Source organism: Micromys minutus (genome assembly GCF_963924665.1).
Source record: "Micromys minutus genome assembly, chromosome: 19".
NCBI lineage: Eukaryota > Metazoa > Chordata > Mammalia > Rodentia > Muridae > Micromys > Micromys minutus.
Window position 1 is genome coordinate 24,708,849 of NC_137954.1, and position 17,452 is coordinate 24,726,300.

General features: G+C 37.3%; 1 protein-coding gene and 1 pseudogene across 2 annotated transcripts in view; one reads left to right on the forward strand and one right to left on the reverse strand.

Moving 5' to 3' along the window:
• The window catches only part of USP37 (ubiquitin specific peptidase 37), a 66,157-nt gene that overhangs the window by 38,368 nt on the left and 10,337 nt on the right, over positions 1-17,452 (reverse strand). Inside the window, exons 4-8 of the mRNA XM_080933386.1 lie at positions 14,417-14,588; positions 11,412-11,512; positions 6,604-6,782; positions 5,973-6,047; positions 1,179-1,276 (exon numbers count right to left, since the gene is read on the reverse strand). Coding sequence (XP_080789512.1) covers positions 1,179-1,276; positions 5,973-6,047; positions 6,604-6,782; positions 11,412-11,512; positions 14,417-14,588 — 625 coding nt within the window. The remainder of the gene's footprint in view (positions 1-1,178; positions 1,277-5,972; positions 6,048-6,603; positions 6,783-11,411; positions 11,513-14,416; positions 14,589-17,452) is intronic.
• On the forward strand, positions 13,019-13,250 carry LOC308433061 (cyclin-dependent kinases regulatory subunit 1-like; annotated as a pseudogene). The gene has a single exon. The product of its transcript is annotated as a cyclin-dependent kinases regulatory subunit 1-like (transcript).

Genomic DNA, 17,452 nt, shown 5'->3' on the forward strand with positions numbered 1-17,452 from the left:
CAAAGAAACAGATGTTCTTAAGACTTTCTCATTTGCTTCAGCAATTCCTCAGCACCATAGATAAGTAACTCAAACAACTGCTGATAGTAAGTTATAAGTATTTTAAAAGCAATTCTTTAATATACATGTAATTTTATCATTTATAACAGCAATTTGTATACTAATGAGATGGTTGTGTATTTCCTGTTTATGTTTGCTGATTGCTGGTTGATTATAATCATTTAAACATGTGCTATTAATATGGTCTAAGTGTTAGCATTTCAGAATTAAAGCTTATATTGGTCATATTTCTTCCTGTAGGAATCCCAATGATAAGGAGCAACAATGATAAGCCTTAATTTAACTGTGAATCTTTGATTCGGTCTATGGTCCTGACACTTTAATACTAAAATTTAACATACTTAAATAAAGGGGGTTAAAAGTAAAATCTGGATTTTGGAGTTGGGGGGTAGAACAGTGCTAGAATTAAAAGTATAAGTTACCGTGCCACTTACTACTGGTTTTTTTTTCTGAAGACAGTAGCCCCAGCTAGTATCAAACTCACATGGTAGCTGAGGCTAGCCTGTGAACTCCTGGTTCCCCTGTTTCTACCTTCTGTTTTTTTGTTTTAAGATTTATTTTTTCATTTTATGTATATGAATACACTGTTGCTGTCTTCAGACACACCAGAAGAGGGCATCAGATCCCATTACAGATGGTCGTGAGCCGCCATGAATTGAACTCACGACCTCTAGAAGAACAGCCAGTGCTCTTCACCGCTGAGCCATTTCTCTCCAGCTCCCTGCTTCTACCTTCTGAGTGCTGCAATTATAGGTGTCTAACATTATGACTCGATAACAGTCTTTATTTATTTATGTATTTATATTCAGTGTGTGTTTGTAAGCACACAACACAGCATACCTGTGGAAGTCAGAGGATAACTTTCCAAAGTCAGTTTTCTCCTTCCACCAAGTGGGTCACTGAGATAAAATTCAGGTCTTCAGTCTTAGTGGAAAGTAATCTAAGCCACTGAGTCATCTGGTCAGCCTTCTTTAAAATACTCTTGTCAATTACTGGTACGAGTTAGTGACTAATGAATAACACTATTCATGAACAATGTACAAGGCAAGTACTAGTTAGTTTAATATAGTCTATCATAAAAACAAAAAATGAAACTATAACTAAAGATCAAAACTTACCTGATGTCCGATTTTCTTCTGTGTGTTTCAAACTCAGCTGCTTTTCTCTACTGCTGGTTAAATATTTTCTTGAAGGATCTGTCATAGCTTTGTTGTTCCTACAGTTAACAATTTTAAATCAATATAGGGACTGTATAAAGATACTCTTAATTTTCAGTGAATTAAGAACTATGAAAATAATTTTTCATTGAGTCAAGAACCAATATAAACTATGACTCTGGCAAATTAAGCAAAAAAAAAAAAAAAAAAGGAATATTTTAAAATAATTAAAGACAATAAGATGATACAGATTTTTCTTGGCTAAGAGCAAGAGCAAAAGGCTGGCCAGAGAGTTCACTAAATAAAAGGCTGGATACAAAAGCCTAATGACCTAAGTATGATCCCAGGATCCCACAATGAAGGCAGAGAACCAGCTCCTACAAGTTGTTGTGATCTCCACATGTAGGAAAAAGTATGTGCACATGCAAAGTAATAAAATTTAAAACTATTGACAAGACAAGGACAATTAAATATGTCAACTATATAGTATTGATGCTTTGGAGTTTTGAAAAACAAACTCCAAAAGGTTTTTATGTCACATAGAATTTGAAATGCTATTTAGAAAATATAAACATTTCAACTTGTAGTGTTTAATAAGTTTAAGTGCATGAATACAAAGTTAAGACTTTCTTTGAGACAGGGCCTCTATATATAGCCCTGCCTGTCCCAGAACTAGTTCTGTAGATCAGGCTGGCCTCCAGCTCACAGATCTACCTGTCTTTGCCTTCTAAGTGCTGGGATTAAAGGCATAAACTACTACATCTGGCTTACAATGGGAGTTGTTAATTCTAGCCTGTAGGAGGCAGAGGCAGGTGGATGTCTGAGTTGGAGGCCAGTCTGGTAGACAAAGCAAGTTCCTGGAGAGCTATAGCTACACACAAAGAAACCCTGTCTTGAAAAACAAAACAAAGGCATGCACCATCACATCATGCACAAAGTTATTAACTTTAAACCTCAATTCCTCCCTATTATTTCCAAGTACCTGAAAGCAGAGTGTCTACATAAATAAAATCTCCAAGATTTGATTGAAATTTCTAATTTAGGAGAATCATCATAAATTAAGCTTGTAGCAGACAATGCTGTTGTTCTGCCCATATTCCCTAACTCCATTTTTGTTTCCTCTGTTTCACATCTTCAGCTTACAACCTATTATTAAGAAATATAGCTAATCCTTGCACTCAGGAAGTAGAGGCAAGAAGGTCAGCTCACAGCTTGAGCTACATAGTGAGTTTGAGACCAGCCTGGGCTACGTAAGAACCTTGTCTCCTTTTCTCCATCCTTTAATGAACTTGCCCCTGTAATTAATTTTCTTTTCCTGAAAGAACAAAACAGAAGTGTTTGTGAGTTCTGATCCTAAGCCTAAAAATGTCTTTCAGATTTCTAATTCCTTTAAAACCTGCCACTGCTATGTGAATAAATATAGGCTTGCTTTCTAGATGGTGAAAGACACATGGTTTAATAGGAACTCCAGGGTCAGCCATGAGTAAGACTATTCTAAGCTTCCCAAGCTACTTACTGACCACAGATTCAAGAGAAATATCAAAGTGTGTACATGTAACTGGTTAAGCCAAGTTCAAATAAGCTGAAATGACTATAATTTATAAGCAATGTATTTTGTTGTTGGTTTGTTTTTTGAAACAGGCTCTTTCTACATAGCCCACTATCCTAGAATTCACTATGTAGATTAGGTTGGCCTTGAATACAGAGATCTACCTGGCTCTGCCTTTGAATGCATGGATTAACAGTATGCATCACCATGCCTAGGCAACAATACATTTTAGGCTATAATTTAGACACTATATGCAACAACGGATATGAACAGACTCAGTTTCTGGCAACCCCTCTCCATGGCGTGTGGATGGCCACCTTTTCACTATCTATCACATGGCCAGCGTGCTCAGAAAGAGGTCTGGACATCTGTTTCTAGTCCCAGTCCTTCTCAATTAGAGCTACACCTGTAAGACCCCATTTAATCTCATCTAACTCCATGAAGTTCTAGTTCTAAAATCAACTTTAGGATGAGGGCTTCAGCAAATGAATTTGGAAGCAGGGAATAGCTTCTTGATGTCTTTCACTCACTCACAAGAAAGGGAGGTGTTGTGATACCTCTGAAAGCTTTATGTTCACAGAAAACCAAAAATACAACCCTGACAAGATCACCCTCAGGGATGCTGAGGTACACTAATCTTACTGTTCCAGCTTCCTATGTGATCCAACCTCAGACTACATCAATACTTCTAAAGACTTGCTTCCAGGACAACTTCAAAACAGCCAGCTCTTTAGGTCCAGCCTCATAGACTAATTCAATCAGGACTTCACTTAAGCCTCAACCTTTTCAGAACACAGGAGCTGGACAACAAACGCTACAGCTGCCTTTCTTAAGACTTAACCATTTCCCGTTTTTCTTGGCCCCCCCCCAAAAAAAAACGTGCCCCAAAATTAGCAGAAAGCAATTTTAAGGAAACTCCGCCCCTTTCCAAAGAGGTGAGGTGGAGGAAATTTGGTCATTCATTAGATACTGGATGTGTGTTGTCATTTAAGGGGAAAGTTACAACTAGTTATGGTCTTGGACAAGGAGAAAATGAAATGGGGGATTAGATTCAGGAATTTGTTTTTCTCTTTCCTTTCTCTTTTTTTAAAACTCAAAAAAACAGATTTATTTATTTTATGTATATGAGTACACAGTAGCTGTCTTCAGACACACCAGAAGAGGGAATCAGATCTCATTTACAGATGGTTGTAAGCCACCATGTGGTTGCCTAGAATTGAATCTAGGACCTTTGGAAGAGCAGTCAGAACTCTTAACCACTGAGCCATCTCTCTAGCCACCTCTTTCTTTTTCTCTATCCTTCTTTTTTATGTAAGGAGAAAGAGGTTGAGAAGAAAAAGGGGGGAGGATATAGGAGTATTACAGGAATAATAAAAAGAAAAGGGTAGATTACTGAATCTACTCTTAAACCAAAAAATATTTTATAGTAATAATCTTACATTGGTTTAGATCTTTGTATTTTGATGTAAAACTGAGGTTATATTTTGTTACACTGGTACAAAATTTTGTTTGCTGATAAAATGTAAAGGTTACATTAGTTTAGAAAAGAAAAGAAATACAAGTTAATAGACAGTCAAACTCACAGTCACGTCAGATACTAGTCTAGATCATCACAGAAATATATGTCCTGGTTGAACAGATAATAGGAAACTGAAGAAAGGAACGTTTGCTTGTTCAGATATGCTAAGAATATATGGTCTTCAAAAGCCACAGAGACTTACAGAACATGGCATTTAAAGATGGTTTTATGTCAGCTCCTGGTAGAACCCCATTCGACTTGAAAGAAGATGATGAACATTGAAGGATCTCTATTTGAAGAGAGCTTCATTTGCCACTGGGCAAAGAAAATGCCTAACTTCATCTGCAGACAGAATGCTGTCCAGAAAGGACAAATAGATGCAGGGAAGTCAACTGCCAAGCACTGCCAAGGCAAGGTAACAAAGTCTTTCAATAATTCCTGCTTCACAGAAGGTCTGTGTGAAATATTCTGGGCCAGAGGCTGAAAATGATGCTCTATTATTTTAGAGAATGTTGTTGACTGTATAGGCAGTCAGCTGTCTGTCATTTCTATAATTTCTGGAAGCTGTGTCCCTGTGCTTCCTGCAAACTTCTCAGGTCTGATAGAGTTGAAGATAGTCACAGTTTTACTATAAACTTAAGATGTTTAGGATTTAAGATGTTCTAGATCTAAGATGTTTTTAGGATGGCAATACTGATTAGAATAGAAAGTAGTTTAGATGCAGAATGCTTTACTCATGAAGATAGGCTACATAATACAATACTTTAGGTTGCCAAATATAAATGCAGTAGACATTATGAATGTTAACTATTACCTAAGAGTTTTCATAATTGTTCCTACTGTATATTGTTTATTATTATTATAAGAAAGAGCCTTAATGGGCTGGAGAGATGGCTCAGTGGTTAAGAGCACTGACTGTTCTTCCAGAAGTCCTGGGTTCAATTCCCAACCATCTATAATGGGATCTGATGCCCTCTTCTGGTGTGTCTGAAGACAGTGACAGTGTACTCATATACATTAAATAAATTAATAAATCTTAAAAAAAAAAACAGGCTAGAGCCTGTGATTGGGCAGTGGAGTGAGATTATGTGGGACTTGAGGATCGAGTGAGGGGACTGCAGGTAGAGGGAGGAAAAGAGAGGGCATTGAGCACTGAGGAGGAGGAGGAGGCTGCCATGAGAGGAGATGTACCATGAGCACTTGTTTACAGCTTGTAAACAAAATACCTAAACTGTGTGTCTTTTATACGGGTTACTGAGAATTACAAATTCATTTTATAGGGAGGAAGGCTAACACTAAAACATTTGTTGAGCTGGGCATAGTGACATCCATTTGTAATCTCAGCACACAGGAGGCTGATGAGCTCAAGGCCAGTACATACTTATCAAGACCTTGTCTCAAAAACAAAAATAAACAAGAAACTCAAAGAACAAAAGAACTATTTATTTCAAGTTCTTCAGCTCTGTCCTTTCTCTCCATGTAACAAAAGGCAAAACTGGAGTTGTGCAATAGAATGACAAGAGCTAGAGCCCCCATGAAGTAAGTCTCTGCTCTAGCAACACCAAGACACTTTATAATAGCAATGATCACAAACTGAATACTGCTGCTGCAAATTCTCCACACGAGCTTTAACAATTGATCTAAGAAGCATTGGTCAAGAGCCGCTTAGGCTCTTAAAGCAACTTACGATGATGAATCATTTTCCTTAGGATAATCTTCGGTCAGTTCTGAACCAGATAACATTCTTTTCCTCTTTTCAGTGCTATGGAGAAGAGATTTTTTAAAAAGACTACTTTTACAAAGTCATAATTTATACCATCAACAACATTAAACCAGGGCTGGGAACAAAGTTTCACTTAGTAAAGCACAAGACCCATACGAAAGATAGATTTGAGAGTATGTGATTATGACCCTAGTGCTGGGACAGTTCCTGGGCCTTGCTAATAAGCTCCAAGCCAGTGAGAAGCCTGATCTCAAAAAAGTGGGTAGATAATCTTAGGAATTAACCCCCCCCAGTTGCTTTGTGGCTTTCACACACATGTACAAATGTACACATGTATCTATACACCCACATCCACACAAAAAAATTTAAAACATGCTCAAAGATAGAAAAACAATAGTCTGATTCTTTACAGTCTACTTAATATGCCGTTTGTCTTCATGCTCAGTACACGTCACTGACATAAACTGATGACAAACACTTGTAATTATACATGAAAATTGTGTTCTATACTTGTTGCTTTCTTATCCTCGAATCCCTCAAAATCCCAAACAACACTTATAAACAGGTTCTGAAGGACTAATAAAGTCTTTCCTACCGATTCTCTAATAATCCTGATCTAAGAGGTGTTGAGGTCAGCGTCAAAGAAGGAACAGTCCGGGAAACAGCCATTCCAGTTCCAGTTCCAGTCTTAATCGGTCCTCTACCAGGACTGCCAAGAACTTTTCGAAATGGAACTTCGTCTTTAGTTTCTAAACTTCCTCTTTTTGAAGAGGCCTGTAAGAATAAAATGTGGAACAGTTAAATCTTTGACTTAAGTGAAAACATATTTGACACAGGACCGCATATAAACTCCAGGACCACCTCAAACTTGCCAAGTTTAGCAGCATATGGCTTATCTAGAACTGGCCCTCCAGCTACTACCTCCATAGTATTAACACTATAGACATGCACCACTGTATCTGGCTGATGCTAGACAAGTCTTCTGGAAACTGAGCTGCATCACCAGCTCAAGTTTAATTTTTTCAGAGCAACTTTTTTTTATGGAGAGTTAAAAAAAAAGTACACCCAGGTTATTCATTTCTAGTCCAATCTCTCTGGTATAAGACTCACCTTGTGAAATCATGCCTCTGTGAGTGACACCCTGTGAACACTACCACTGAGCTTCATGCTCAGCACCTATGAATATATTTATAAAAGATCTCCAGGAGATTCTATAAAACAGTCAAGTATGAGAAACTGAGTTTGACAACCATTTTCTTGTAGTTTGTTTATGATTTTGAGAAAGAATTTTGCTCTGTCATTCCAGATAGCCTAGAATTCACCATTTTCTTGCCTTGGCCTCCTCAAGTGCTTGGCTTATAAACATCTAATTCTCTCATAGTACTCTTTTAAACTTAAAACTCTTGGGGCCAGCTGATGAGATAATTCAGGCACTTGCCATGTTAGCCTGGTGATCCAAATTTGATTCCCAGAAGCATGTAAAATGTAAGGAAGAGAACCAACTCCACAAACACCTAGTCTCACTTTGTAGTCTAGATTGGTCTGAAATCAGTATGTAGTCCAAGCTACTTCTGCGCTTACAAGGATTCTTATGCTTTGGTCTCCCAGGTACTGAAACTGCATGCACCAGGTATCATTCTTGGTTCTTACCTTCTGTATCCAGGTCTGCCTTGGGTTTCAGAGAGAGATAGTGTGTGTGTGTGCGCACACGCATGCACACACACGCGCAGCTGCGTGTATTTTTTTTTTAATAATAAAAAATAAAACCAAAGAAAGACATGTTCTAGTGATCAGTACGCATAGTGATCTTTGTGGAAAAAATAAATCCAGCTTACGATATGAAATGAAGATAAGGTCTGGGGATGTAGTTCAGTGTTACATGTTTGACATGCTCAAAGCCTTAGAACCATGAAAGGGAAAAAAAAAAAAAAAGGATGGAGGTGAGGTCACATTAAAGCCACATGGTTCTTGACGGAGTCAATTTGAGAAATAAAGCAGACATACAACAATGGGGAGAAAGAAGATAAGCTGACAAATGAATTAAGGATCTATTCAAGGATGGTCAGTGCAGTCATGTGAACATATGTGAGAATTAACATTTGAGATCAATGTTCAGCCAATGGTGTTTTATGTATTGACATTAAAAACTATATAATTCTGAGACCAAAGAGATGGCTCAGTGGTTAAGAGCTCACTTACTGCTCTTGCACAGTACTTTGGGTTCAATTCTCAGCACCCATATGGTGGCTCAGAACTATCCATAGCACCAAGCATGCATGTAGAGAACAGAAAAAATACTCACATATACTAAAATGAATACATTGTGGGAAAAAAGTGACAGGGCTAGAGAAATGGTCCATTGGTTAAGAGCTCTGACTACTCTTTCAGGGGATCTGGCTTAAATTACTAGCACCCTCATGGCAGCTCAAAACTGTCTGTAACTGCAAGATTCAAGACTCTTACACAGAAATGAATGTAGGGCAAAACACCAATGTACATTAAAAAAAGGTGAGGAAAAATTATGATTCCTTTATGGAACATACATCCAAATTACTTCCCTTTTATAGAATTATGACCTCAGGACAGAAAATAAATCTCAGAATGTTTGTAAAGCTAAATTAAAATGAGTGGTGTATTTTCAAGGTTAATTAATGGGTGTGGCTCAGCAACAAAGCACCTACAAGTTTGCAAAAGGCTCTAAATTCAAGCCCACACACCACAAAATATAAAAATCTCCAGTTTATAAATCAAAGTAACATTAAAAACATAGATTAATGAGTTAAGAGAGATGACACAAAAGTTAGAGCACTGGCTGATCTTTTAAAGAACCCAGGTTCAGGTCCTAGCATTCATATGGCAGAAAACACCATCTGAAACACTCCAGTTCCAGGGAATTTGCTGGCATTTTCTAGCCTCCAAAGGCACCAAAATACACACATGGTGTACACATACACGTAGGCAAACTGACCATACACATAAAATTAAAAAAAATTAAACCAAAAAGTACTACCATAAAATATTTTATAGACAGACAGAGAACCATTACTGTTATCCGCTCCCTACCTAATGAATGGTTAGTGCAGTAATGTGAACACTTGTGAGAAGTAACATTTGAAATGAACATTCAGCCAGTGATGTTGACATTTATATAGTAACATTAAGAATTATGTGATTCTGGGACTGAATTCCACTACCTATTTCCCAATCTGCTCTTCTTCCCTTCTTTCTCTATTCTTTTTAATTATATACTTGGTAGCTTACTAGCTGTTAGGCCATTATTGTTGTTTAAAACAAATTTAATTAGCTTATTTACTTAATTTATTCATTTGTTTTATGCTTTGCCTACATTCATGTCTGTGCATCACATGTGTGTCTGGTGCCCACAGAGGTCAGAAGAGGACAACAAATTGCCAAAGACTGAAGTTACAGATGGTTGTGAGCCACATATGGGTTCTTATAATTATACACAGGTCTTCTGGCAACAGCAACAAATGCTCTTAACTGGTAAGCCAACCCTCCAGCTCTTTATGGGTTGAAATTTTGACCATAAAAGTATTTTACATCTGAACCTACAATGAGGTACTGAAGATATGGCCCAAGGGTTAAGAGGGTTAAATGTTCTTGCAAATAGAGTTTGGTTCCTAGTACCCACCATCAGACAGCTCACAACTACATGTAACTCTAGTTCCAAAAAGATTGAATTACAATATAGAAAACTGTGTAGAATTAATATTATAGATGTTTATAGAGGTAAAACATTTATTGCTGGGTGGTGATGGTGCACACCTTTAACCCCAGCACTAGGGTGACAGAGGCAGGTGGATCTCTGGATTTAAGGGCAGCCTGGTCTACAGAATGAGTTTCAGGACAGCTAAGGCTACACAGAGAAACAAACAAAGGCTCAAAAGAAACAAACAAATCCACAACAAAATAAAACCCAAAACATTCATATCTCCTAAACATTTTAACATTTCAGCATTTAAATTTCTAACTATAAATTTGTTCACCTCAAAATATACTTCAAAAAGGGCAGACTCCTCCACTCCTTCCCCAAAAACACACTGGTTCTAGCTGTATAACTGGTTGTTCCCTACACACTCTCTCATGATAACAATTATCTTCATTGTCATGCAGGGAAGGTGGTCAATACCATCAATTCCAGTACTGGGAGGCAAAGGAAAGAGAAAGAGGATCTCCGAGTCTGAAGCTAGGACCGCCAGAACTACACACAGAGAGAACATGTCTCAAAAACCAAAAAACAAAACAGAAATCTCTAGCTGACCCTGTGCACCTCTCATGAAGCCTGATAACCTAAAATTCAATCACCAGGATGCATATGGTGTGAAAATTATTCTATGTCTGACTACCAGATGTATGTAAGTGGCACATACGCACACAGACATTTACTCTAAATGCAAAATTTTAAAACTCTAAAAACAAACCATGAAAAGAACCTAAAAGTCATTTAACTCTTTATTACTGTTCAACCTAGCAAGTATAATCATCTCTCTGTACAAATAAATTTACAGAAGAGCTTTGAAGTTTCTGATTTTATACCTGGCTTTCCTTTGCAAAGCAATGAAAAGAAACACAGTAATTGCTAAACAGCTATAAGAATATTTACTGGTGCACACCAAGTCTCACAACTTGCAGAATACTATAAGCAAAAGTCTTTTTCAAATCAAAGGGACGATCTCAATAAAAGTGTGGTGTTACATAGTGTAAAGGCAACATTCATAATGTAAACAGACCCAAAGGCATCAAAGAAGTAGCAAAACTGAGAGGTGGTCTCTAGTCGTACAGTATGCAGCTCGCCCTTTTTACAGATGCTGTCTCAAACTTTTAAGATGTTGGTGTTGTCTCCATTTTACAGAGAGGTACTGAGGCTCAGGAAACTTGAGGAGCTTAACCAATGACACATATAAGTGGCAGTACTACAAGCCAGATTTTAAATAAGAAATCCTTCTTCATAAAAACTACACTATACTGATGACCATGGGACATAAAACAATTGTTAAGTAAAACTGTGTGTTTAGAGAAACTATGTAAGAAGGTAAAATTGAATTGTAAGACAGGCATCAGTAGTGGCTGTTCAAAGCACTTGGAAGACAGAGGCAGGTGGACCTCTTGAATTGGAAGCCAGTTGGTCTACAGAACTAGTTCCAGGATAGTCAGGACTACACAGAGAAAATGTGTCTCAAAACAAACAGCCAAAACAACAACAAAAAGGTAAAATTGGATAAAATCAAAGAAATTGCTTATAAAAACAAAGTGATAAGAGGTTATGTATGCTAAAGCGCCACTGTGACACTTTAAGTCACCTAAAGTCCATACTATTTTGCTACTTAGTATAACTGTTCTAGTCAAGTTTTTAAAAAGCTAAGACGATTTAAATGAACATACCTGATTGTCCGAGTAAGAAAGCTGTCTGTTAGTTTCCTTCTGAGAGGCCCTGCTGCCCAGAATAGTTCCAAAACTACCAGAACCTTGAGAAGATTTCATAGCTGGGACAAAAATGAATAAGCCATGTAAGTTAGTAAAAATATTAATCTTTATTATTGTTATGTAATAATATGGAGATGAAAGTAATAAGAGGAAAAAAGACAAAACATTCCATTTTTTTTCCTGACAGAATGTATAAACAAAATACATAGCAACATTTAGAAATAAAAGCTCCGGTAAAAGAATAAATACCACAAAAGGGTGAGACCATTGAACGATATAAAAATTTACAAGAAAGTGCTAGAAATTCTCAAACATAGTATTTTACAATTAATACGATGGAGAAACATATCATTGTAACTTAAGCATTAATCCTATACCAATGTCAATAAAATATCAGAAACATTAACAGTTACAGTTTTTATTTAAAAAACATTACCTTTTGTTTATTTTGTATTATTTGTGTGTTTGTGTAGGCACATGTTACCAAGCTTAAACCACCTCTGGAACCCATATAATGGAAGGAGAAAACCAACTCTTCACATGTATGCATACTGTGTCATAGTGAATTAGTTCACACACATATACACAAAGAAAATAAATGTAGCTAAAAAAATTTTAGTTAAAAAAATTACCTAGTAGAATAATTTCTACTCCAAATATATATATATCCATACTTGTTTACAAAAGCTCAAGGCACTCTACAAATATGGACTGTTTATCTTGTTTTCCTCATGCAGCTACCAAGATCAGTGTTTAGGAACAAACAGCTCTCAATGCATTTAAAGACATGGTTTGCTACCCACATTTTTTAAAGCACATTATTATTATTATTCATTTATTTGTTATTTGAGACAGGGTCTATGTAGCCCAAGCTGTCCTGGCCTTGACCTTCATCTACCTCCAACTAAGATCAAAGGCACTACAACCACCCAGCTCACATTTTAATTCTTAGGACTGTGATTCAATTAATATGATGGGCAATGTTCCCAATGTGTAAGATCTTAAACTGTGCTATATTCAAATGCTTTTTTGAGACAGGATTTTGCTATGCAGTCCAGGCTGGCTTCAAACTCACAATCCTGCTGCCTCTTTAGTGATAGTTACAAGTACATTATTGTACACCTCCCTCCTGTTCTTTCTCTTCTATCCTTTCCTCAACAGAGTTAGTTAATACACTGTTTTTAAACAAGGTTTCCTAGGTGCCGGGACAGCAGGCATTTGCCATCTCACTATACTTGAACTCAGTAGTGTTAATGCTTATGTTAATGTAGTTCAAGACTGGTGGTATGAACAAATGACTACTAAATAGAAACCAACAAAAACCTTATTTTACGAGAGTGGTGTACTAATACATGAACTAAAGATAAGAAAACTCCCATTGCTATATCTTTGTTCTTTGTGGACAGGGAGAGTGCAGGGCCTTGTACAAACTAAGTGCCTGTTCCACCAGAGCTACACCTCCACTCCATTCATGTGTCACACTTAAAAAGAAAACAGATGGCGTGCTGCTGGGAGTTGTCTGGAGGCCTGCAGTGCGGGGCTGAGCACCCTCGGGCAGAACAGTCATGTCTCACAAACAAATCTACTATTCAGACAAATACGAGTTTGAGGTACTGGCATGTCATGTTGCCCAAGGACATAGCCAAGCTGGTCCCCAAAACCCATTTGATGTCTAAATCTGAATGGAGAAATCTTGGTGTTCAGCAGAGTCAGGGATGGGTCCACTATATGATCCATGAACCAGAACCTCACATCTTACTGTTCCAGTGGCCACTGCCCAAGAAGCCAAAGAAATGAAGCCAGCAAACCACCTCTCGGCCTCGAGCTTTACACAGCTGTCCTTACTCCCTACCATCTTTCTGATAGTGTGACCATGCTGCTTTCTTACTTCTCGCTTTGATATGTAAAGGATACACTGTTTGAATGTGCTGGCACCTGCTTTGCTTCTGGAGTTGAGCCACCAATGCCACAGCCCTGTGAGATGAGTGTGACCTTAAAGTCCTAGTGTACTTGACATCCAGCAGGCCGTTTTGCCATCTGTCAGAAGCATGTGAAATCAGTTCATGACTGTTACAGGGATGGTGTGAATTTGCTGTTGTGGTTTTTACTATTGGGTATTGTATTTATGATGACTTATAGGTTTATGTTTTGATGTATTGGAAACTTTCCATTTTATCTGACAAATCTTTCCGTGTTACAAGCCTTGATCAAAGGAAGTTTTTTAAATATATATATATAAACCTTAAAAAAAAGATAAAGGCAACCAGTGAACAGAGGTATTTACTTCCTTCTTTTCAATTTGAACACCCCTTTTTTCTTCATTGTCCAGTTGCTCTGTTAAGATCTCAAGGGCTATACTGAACAGAACTGGTAAGAACAAACATCCTTATATTGTTACTGATTTTTGAGAAAAGGCTTTCGGATTTTGCTCTTAAGTGTGTTAGCTGTGGGCTTAACATGCAAATCCTTTTATCATGCTGAAATAATTTTCTTCTACCCATAGTTTATTTAGAGTATTATTATCAAAGAACATTAAATTTTGTTATTTTTTAAACATTGAGATGATTGTTTTTTGTCCTTCCTTCTGTTAATATTTACATTTTATATATATAGACTGATTTTCATGCTGTACTATTCTAACATTCCAGAAATAAATTTAACATAATTCTTGTATTGTGCCATTTGACTCAGTTCAATAGTACTTAGTTGAGGATTTTTCCATCAGGAATACTGGTGTGCAGTGATCATATTCTTTCTCACATAGCTTAGAATGGCCTGAGCTCACATAATCTCATACAACTCACATTGCCAAGGATGATCTTAAACTTTGATCCTCTTTCCTCGACTAAAGTGTTGGGATTACATACATGACCACCATGCTTGGTTTCTATGTGCTGAACTTGAGCCTTGTGCGTGCTAGGCAAACACTCCACCGAATGACTCATGAGATGACTGGTACTTACCTGCATGAAGTCTGTTTTGATGAACTGCGTCTAGGAACAACCTCATTTCCTCTGCATCCTTACTTGGTACTTTGTCGATAGACAAGAAGCTGTTATCTTGTAAAGTCAACATCAGGCGACTTTGTTTTGTTCCACTAGGTCGTAGTACCACATTTTTAATGTTATGACTTAGCTAATAAAAAGAAAGAAAAATTATCTTCTTGTCCAAAATATCCAGCAAATTAAAATAAAGTTGTTTAAAAACTGCTAACCTTCATACATTTGTTTCAACTTCTCCCTTCATCCAAAAGAGTTCCCCTTTCTTGATAAATTTAACTCCAATATATACCTTTTGTAAAAAGATTTATTCTATGTTTAATTACAAGGATGCATGTGTGTCTGAGTATGGGCATGTACTGGCATCTGTGGAAGCCAGAAGGCATTGCATTCCCTGAGGCTAGAATTCCAGGCAGTCATGAGCTGCTCCACATGACTACTAGGAATTGAACTGGGTCTGTAGCAAGAGAGGTATGTGCTTTTAACCACCGAACCTTTCTTTCTTTCTTTCTTTTTTTTTTAAATATAGGGTCCCATTATATAGACTACTTGGCCTGGAACTCACTATGTAGACCAGACTGGCCTCTAAATTCTAAATTCGCAGTGTTCTTAACTACCAAGCCTCTGCCCTCCTAAGTAATGGAATTAAATATGCACGCCATCATACACAGCTCACATTTAGCTTTTCAAACCAACTTTTTATTACATCTTATTCATTTTGTGAGTATTAGGGGAGGAGGGTTACAACAACATGCCAATGTAGGTCAGAGGACAGCCTGTGGTAATTGGTTGATATGTACTTTTACCCTCTCAGCAATTTCTCTGATCTTTGTTTTGACAATCTCACTATATAACAGGCTGGCCTTGAGCCTACTACATAGTAAAGTCCAGTCTATCTGGCCTCAGTTCTTCCCGACTCGAGCTCCTGAATGCTGGAGTTACAAGTATGTACCACTATACCTAAACAGAATATATGTGATACACAAAAGTATAAGCAACTTACTTTCATAGTTTAAAAGTACAAAGAGAAAATTTATTCAATAAAACTCGAGCATAAAGCTTAACATATATTTCTTTGAAAACTAAATAATAAATATAAATTTTTAGTATGTATTTTATTTTTATATGTATGGGTATTCTGCTTTCATGTTATGTTTCTTGCCTGGTACCCTTAGAGGCCAGATAAAGGTATTGGATGCCCTGGAACTGAAGTTACAGTTGTGTTACTTACTTTTAAGAACATGAATTTTTGTTCACATGTATGAATGCATACTATATGGATGGACAGTGCTGCAGAAGCCAGAAGAGGGCACTGGATACCTTGGAACTGGAATTACAGGCAGTTGTAAGCTGTTATGTTGGTGATGGGAACTGAACACATGACTCTTGCAAGAGCAGTTAGTGCTTTTAATCACTGAGTCACCTCTCCAGATCCTGTTTTTTTGTTTGTTTGTTTTTGTTTTGTTTTGTTTTGTTGAGACACTATCTTACTATGTACCTCAAATTGGCCTCAAAAATCACCAGGCAGACCAGGCTAGGCCTGAAGTTGTGATTCTCTTACATGAGCTTCCCAAATGCTGGGATTATTATAGAAATGTGTTTTCATGCAAAGATGTTTTCTTAAATTCAACTACACAAATAGCAGCAGCCCTGTGTTCCACAGAGTAGTTCAGAAGATAAAGATTAACTATTTAAATTCTTATTATATTTTTTGTGTGTACATATGTGTGTGCAGGTCAGCAGGTAACTTGTGGGAACTGACACTCTTCTACCCTCTAGGTCTTAAGGAACAAATTCAGAACACATAGTTTGGTGGCAGGTGCTGTTACCCACTAAGTCACCTTGCTGGCCTAATAACTATCTTTTTAATGATTGTGATAAGTAACAAAGAACCTTGACATTTTTACAGTTAGAAGTTATAGTGTGTTACTGTAAGGGGGCTGGATAAATGGCTCAGCAGTTAAGAGCACCATCTATTCTTCCAGAGGTCCTGAGTTCAATTCCCATATGTAACCACATGGTGGCTTACAACCATCTCTAATGAGTTCTGATGCCCTCTTCTAAAACAAATAAACAAAACAAAAACCCAAAACATCAAAAATTATAAAGCTATAAAGATGACCTGAACAATCATCCATTAAAATCTATGACATATGATAGAATTATTTAGTGTCTTCTAAAGCTTAGTACATAGTACTATCATAGTACTTACCTATGTACTAAGTTTTAGAAGACACTAAAAAAACATCCCATTAAATAAATCTAGCAATTACTTCAAAGAAAAAAAAGGGAGAATCAACTCAGATCACCCTGATGTGTGTGTGTGTGTGTGTGTGTGTGTGTGTGTGTGTGTGTGTGTGTGTGTGTAAGATGTTAGTAATTGAATCCAAGGTACTGAGCACACTAGGCAAGTGTAACCACTGAGCTCATATTTAGCTCCCCATTTCCCTAGACAGGTTCTCATGGCCCTATCACTTTGTGATATGTGCCCAACTTCATCTGGGTTCTGCCTCTGAAGCCCAGGCTGGCCTTGCATTACAAGTATTACTGGCTCAGCTTCCAAAATGCTGAGGTCATAGAAGTGTGCTGCCACAGCTGGCAGGCCTAATAGGGTTTATTTATTGTTATTTTGTTGTTTTCCGGGGAGTGGGGGGGGGGCTGGATTTTAGCTTACAGTTCATGCCATGTTAGTTTTTGAGACAGGGTTTCATATAATCAAGGCTAGCCTCAAACTTGTTATGTGGCCCAAAATAACACTGAACTGCTAATCTTCCTGCCTCTCCTTCTTAAGATTGCATATAGATATGCAATCACTGTTCATGACTGTTAATATAGATTTGAAATAGCTAAATATTTGGTACCCAAACCTCTCTAAATTCTTTCCCATTAGTTTTCATTGCAACAATGGTAACTACTTTCTTAAATGGTGACTACTTTATTAAATCCACAAAACTACTGAGGAATTTATAAAATAGGTACATAAAAGTTCTAGTGTTCTGA